The sequence below is a fragment of the Acanthisitta chloris genome, unplaced genomic scaffold, assembly GCF_000695815.1.
Source record: "Acanthisitta chloris isolate BGI_N310 unplaced genomic scaffold, ASM69581v1 scaffold40103, whole genome shotgun sequence".
NCBI classification, from domain to species: Eukaryota; Metazoa; Chordata; class Aves; order Passeriformes; family Acanthisittidae; genus Acanthisitta; species Acanthisitta chloris.
Window position 1 is genome coordinate 35,026 of NW_008667349.1, and position 6,384 is coordinate 41,409.

The following is a 6,384-nucleotide window of genomic DNA, read 5'->3' on the forward strand; positions in this document are numbered from 1 at the left end:
ATGGCCTTCTATTCTTGGAGATTTTTTGGGAGATGTATAACAAATGTATTTTCTTGTATGGAACATGTCTTGGAAGGATTTATGTCCTTGCAACATAGCCTGGCAGTAGGACAGGGTTTGGTTTTTTTGACTTAATTACCTAAAATACAACCACTTGAGAAGTGTCCTTGTGCTAGAGGGACCACAGTGTCCTGCCAAGAGTGTGGGGGTCTGAGGCTGTCCCTGCCACTGCACATTGCCCACTGTTTGTGCAAGGCAGCCTGTGTCCCAAGTGACACCTCTGGGGCTGCAGTTCTGTGCAACCTCCATTGAGCTGTTGGGGAAAGTGTCTCCTGGGAACTGTTCATCTCCCTGGAACCAGGCTTGGGCTCAGCCCTCCCAAACCGAACAGCTCCTCTGTGCCCCTGGATTGTGTTTTCCATGTGCTTGGCTGAGCTGTTTGGGCAGAGCTGAAGTCTTCCATGGGATAATGAAGGATTGTCCACTGAGTGTGAGTTAGCTGGAGGCACTTATGAAAGCCTTAGGCATAATCCCTGGGGATGGAAGATACTTGTGATGCAGGCAACTTGGGAGATACTGCCAAGAAATGTAATAAACTTTTCCATTGTGTTTCCCACTGCAGTACCCTCACTTCTTGAAGAGAGAAGGCAACAAGCTTCAGATCATGCTGCAGCGGCGGAAGAGGTACAAGAACCGAACCATTTTAGGCTACAAGACTCTGGCTGTGGGGTCTATCAACATGGCTGAGGTGAGCAGCATTTGACATGGTCTCTGTTTACACAGGTGAACATTTTCCCTTCTCTTTAAACACAGTGTTGTCACTTTCCTCATTGAGAAGTACCTGGCAGGATTTCATATTGCTGTCTTAATAGCTGTAATCAATATTCACAGGGCAATATTTTAAACAGATTTTACTACTGAGTAATAAATATTGAATGCTTTCTGCATAGTGTCTGGAGAGCTAAAGCTTTCATGAGGCTAGCTTATTACCTTGTGAGGGTTTTGTTACTGCTCTGTGTTTTTTTCAGAGTTAGGTCTCCAGATCAAAAATGCAGAACAATACACATAGGGTCACTTGGTCAAGTCTTCCAACTCTGAGAAACAGTGAAGATAAATCAAGGTTTGCTGTGTTACTCTGTGCCACAGTATGAGAGTTCAGGATCAAGTAGTTTCTCTCATTTTGCTTGAAAAACCCTTTGCAATTCTTCTTTCATGGCTGTTGGTAATTTAGGTGGAGTTCTATTCATGAGAAGTAAATGATAAAATTAATGCTGGAATCAATTATGGATAAATTATTCAGTAAGGCTTTCTGAATGGCATAGCTCCATGCTTCATTATTTCATGCACTGTTTCTTCTCTGCTGTTGCTGTTTCTGTTTCTGAGTACTTATTGATTGGCTTAGCAATAGCAAGTTCAGCTTAACACCAGTATTTTTCATAAGAGTGCATCCTATCCACAAATCATTTTTATCCAAAATAAGTCAGTGTTATGCTGTGCTGAGTTATTACTATACTAAATAATTCATTATAGAGACTACATCTTCTGTGTGAGTTCAGCTTCCCCCAGTCTTGCAGTAAATAGTGAACTCCCCATTTGAATTGGCCAAGTTTGTAGTGTTGCAGCTAACATTTTTCCTGTACTGTGTTTGATTTGTTGAACTAGAAATTAAATACTGCTGTAAGGCAGAAAACATGTGGGCCCATTAATTAGAGCCATCAGTGAACTTCTAAGTGTTGGGCATTTGCTGCTGCTGCATGTGGTTTTTCTTATGTCTTTTTGTAATGTCAGCTGACTGAGGTTAGAAGGTCAAAAATGTTCAAAGGTTCACCATCTTAGGAAATAGCTGATCTCCAGCTCATCTGGAATATTTCTGAATTGAAGTCTTGAGGAAAACAAATTTTGCAAGCTTCCCCTCCCCTTTGCAGTTTGTAGGATCCTGACCCCTAAACTGCACTGACTCATTTCTCGTTTCCTTAAAGAAAAAAAAAAAGGAAAAAATTAGTTCTCTTAGCTGTTGAAACAAAGCAGTGAATTGGAGTTGAGTCTGAGCAGAGTTTCATACCAGGGTTGCATATGTTCCTCATCAGCTCAGGTCTGTTTGGAACCACGTGAGGAGCTGACAGAGCAGCCTGGTGTGTGTTGGAAAGCTGAGGTGCAGGTGTGGGGGTGTGCTTGCTTGCCCTGGTGGGGCAGGAGAACAATATAAGTCTTAGGCTCTGGAGAGAACCCTGTGAGTGGCAGAGGAAGGAGAAGCCCACACTGAGATGTCCCTCTGCCTCTTTCGTTGTCTTGTTTTTCATGATCTGCTGCTTCATTGTCCTGGGGTGGCCAGTTCCTCTGAGAGTCATGTGCCAGCTCTCTGGAGCAGAGATTTTTGCTTTAGGAAGCACTTTAAATCTGTGTCTCACCAAGAACTTTTGCCTTTAGTGGCTCTTTTGCTTGGCTTTAATACAAAATAAGTTCCTTAATTAGATGTTCCGAAGGTTGGTAACTTGATAATTGAAATCAGTACTGTGCCATGGAAGCAAATGTATAGTAATGAGGTACTCAAGCACTGTGCTTCAAGGATGAGCTAATCAACTGTAAAGCTCAGAACAGTTTTTCTTTCTTCTCATCACTTTCATTAGTAGTCAAATAAAATCTCAACTAGCATTGTGTATTGCCTGCAAGTGGCTCCTGCAGTTGCAGGGTCTTGGCTTGCTTCTGTACTTGGAAATGTGGAGTAATTCTATTAACATAAATAACTCTTGTAGTATGCAAATGATGCAAGTTTGAAAGAATTTAAATGCAGATTTATACTGCTTTGTTTCTGTCCCAGGTCATGCAGCACCCAACAGAAGGTGGCCAGGTTCTGAGCCTTTTCAGCAACATCAAAGAGGCTGCAGTGAAGGTAGCAGAAATCTGGATCTTCTCCTTGTCAAGTCAGCCAATCGACCATGAAGACAGCACTATGCAGGCCAGCCAGAAAATCAAGTCTACAGGTAAGACTGCAACCACGTGCTCTGATGACCAGTGTCTTCTTGAACTAGCAGGAGTTAAACCCCACCTGGGCTAAGATGCTTCCTAGGACAATTGAGAACTGGTTTGCACAAGTTGCTATGTGTGTAACTGATTAATGCAAAGAAAAACCACTTTGCAAACATGTTGCTGTGTAAGCAGGGAGTATGACAGGAGTGAGGGATTGAATTGTCAAAGCTTCTCCTGTATATACCACACCAGGCCTGAGCCATCCAGTGAGGCTTAGCTCTCTCCTTTGATCCCCTAGCATTAATGGGAGGCGTGTTGAGAACCTCTAGCTTCTCACCTGGCTAACAGTGCTGTATTCAGAAGTTTAAGCTACTCTTCCATTTTCTTCTGAGTATTCGACAAATAAATCTCATTAACTTTAGATGAGAACTGCAAACCTGCAGCATGTTTTGCTGTGGTTGATGACCTGGTTTAATGAGTGTAAATCCATGGCGTTGTGCATTGTATAGGAAAGTCATTGGGTTTCTACTTTTGATGATCTCTTTATATGGTACCAGCCTTCTTCTCACTGATAGAAGAGTGACCTTTTGAAGGTAGAGCATGCAGGTGCTTCTGTGTTGTTGCCTGAGGCCAGGCAAGCTCACCTGAAGTGTCATTTCAGTAAAGGATTTAGCCTCTCCTGTCATGTTTTACTTGTTCCTTGAAGCTGGTTGTACCCATGATAGGGGGAAAATTAATTTCTCTCGTGGAGAAACCTCTTTACGTGCTGTTGTCTACCAGGTGGTTCTTTCCAGGGAAAAAGGAGGTGGTGTTTCAAGGAGCCTTATCTGTGTCCTGGTCCTTCCTTCCCACTGGACATGTTTCTCCTTGTTCCTTACCTCCAGACAGTTCCCACTTCACTAGTTCTAGTACAGATAGATTCCTGGTGGTTCTCCTTTTGTGTCTCCTTTCTTGATTTGTGACTTAGTTGGCCTTTTCTGCTCCTGCAACGAGACTGTGCCCTCACCCTAAAGGAGTTTCACAGGATCTTTTCCCTCTCTCCTTCCCTTTCAGACAACTATTCCGAGGAGGAGTACGAGAGCTTCTCTTCTGAGCAGGAGGCCAGTGATGATGCCGTACAGGGCCAGGTACTGTTTAGGGCATGGCTTCTCCCTGTGAGAGCTTCAGTGGAGTGTGTACACTCTCAGCTTGTGCTTGAAACTAAAAGCCTATTTTTCTAGCTAAACTATGCCACTGCAAGACTGTTCCCAAGTGTTTAGCTGCAGTGGAGAAGGCCTGCACAGTAACCCATTTCTTCTACCGTGCCGTGATTTATCTGTGCACGTGTTTGGACTTGAGCGCCCTTGAAATGCTAAAACATTAGTATCTTTGTGTTTCTCTGCCTAATGGTCAAGGCATCACTTGATTGCATCTGTAATGCTGATTGAAGGAGCCCAGCTAGATCCCCAGCTGTAATTAAAGGGCCAGGGGGGTCTGAGACTGCAAAACAGGTCCTTACAGAGAACCCCCCTGGCTAGATGTGTGAGATGCTTTCAGGTTTGCATCTTACTTGCCTTCAGACTCTAGCATCACCTGCCTTCCACCTCTTGGAGGGTACTGAGAGAAGAACCCATCAAAACGTGGGGCTGTGACTGTCCTTGTTCCTTGAACATAGAACTAGGGCTGTTTTGCTTCTCCAAGCTGTTATTCCTGTCTCTGCAGACCTTCCTTTTCCCTTTGCCATTATAACTTCAATTAAGGCAAATGCTGAATGCCTGGAAGACAGTGCAAGCAGGTTCATCTTCATACAGGGAACATTTTTAGCACTGAATTGCTCATGTGTCACAGAATCACAAAGGTAACACAGGAATCCTCTTTCCGTTCAGGATTTGGATGATGATGAGTACGAGCTGGGGAAGCCCAAGAAGCAGCGGAGATCGATAGTAAGAACGACGTCCATAACCAGGGTCGGTGGAAATTAGTTTTACTAACACTGACGGGGTTTGACCAGGATGTGCAGTGCATGTGGCTTATGGGAGCAGCAGCACTAGACATGCTGGCCCAGCAGAGAGCTTGGGGGCACAGTCACAGCATGCAAAGAGCTAGCAAAAGTAGCCAGTTCGGGGAATGGTACCATCCAAGGTGTGTGCATGTGCTGTCTTGAGTGTCCTTTGGCTGCAGGATTATGGAGGTCCAAATATCATGTACATGTATGAAATTCCAGTGCAGGATCCATGCTCCTGTAAGTCCTGACAGCTGCTGGAAGTGAAGGAAAGCTCTTCTATTTGTGCTCTGCATGGGAGAGGCCAGCAGGAAGGATTCAAAATGAACTGTAGCTTGCTCAGGGACTGGAGCTTGACAGGTAGACCTGAGGTGGTGCATGTGATGCTGAGGCAAAAGAAGCAGCTGGATATTTTATATGTATAAGGTTTAAAAGATGCATGCAGCTATCCACTCTCTCACAGAAGCATGTGTGTGCCTGCAATGCTGCACTTCTTTGTGGAGCCAGGGACTTGCACTTGACCAGACCATAATGCAGCTTTCTGCTTGCACAACTGTGTATGCATGTCCATGATGACAGTAACTCGGAATCACCAGGATGGACTAGGTTTGGTTTTGGACTTAAGAGGAAGTTTGGAGATCATGGTATCACCTGTAAGGCTATTTCTGAAATTCATGTTTTGATAAGGTGTGAAATAAATCCTATTTTGACCTGAATCTGACACTAGAAAGATCTCTGAGACCAGGAGCATGCTAGTTCATATCCTTAGTGTGCTTGGTATTGTTTTGATGTGTCAGTGACCAGCCAGGACAAAATCCACCATTTGGTTATTAAGGAAACAACTCAGAATGTCTTTCCAGCCCTGACCTCTGAACTGATGCTGAATCTCTAGTGTGTTTGACTAGTGCAAACCTCAGTTTGGTGCTGCCAGTTAAGTTAACATCAGCCCAGCTCCAAAGCAAGTCTCCTCTCTGCCAGCTCTCAAACCTTTCAGGCCAGCAAACAGCTCTTGCTGTGTCACCTTTAGCTACTGCATGATATGTCCTCGCTCCACAGACTGCTGAGCTGGGCCGTGGTGGTCTGTGTGGTGCTTTGCTTAATGTCCTGAGCCAGAGGAGAATTCTCACTATTGTATGAGCAACTTGACCTCAAGGTGCATGGGACGCAGAAACAGGGCAGTCTTTGGAGAGTCTTGTTTGAGGCCTGGTGGGTTTATTTTACCTAAACTTCAGCTGTCTAAAAGGTGTTTGCAGCTCGGAGGATTTGAGTTCAGAGGTAAAGGACTAGGTTTGGAGGCATGGGGCTGTGTGAAGTGTCTGAGGCTGGAGTGGGAGCAGACAGCTGGATTTGCAAGAAGAGCTCACATGAGATACAGGAGAGCCAGTAAATGAGCAACTTTCTTCATGTAAGTGTGTCCTGCTGCCAGCCATTTTCTC

General features: G+C 44.6%; 1 protein-coding gene across 1 annotated transcript in view; it reads left to right on the top strand.

Annotated features, from left to right (window-relative positions):
• PACS2 (phosphofurin acidic cluster sorting protein 2) overlaps positions 1-6,384 on the top strand; it is a 47,279-nt gene that overhangs the window by 7,339 nt on the left and 33,556 nt on the right. Inside the window, exons 3-6 of the mRNA XM_009072450.1 lie at positions 623-748; positions 2,819-2,981; positions 4,021-4,094; positions 4,833-4,913. Of these exons, the coding sequence (XP_009070698.1) occupies positions 623-748; positions 2,819-2,981; positions 4,021-4,094; positions 4,833-4,913 (444 nt within the window). The remainder of the gene's footprint in view (positions 1-622; positions 749-2,818; positions 2,982-4,020; positions 4,095-4,832; positions 4,914-6,384) is intronic.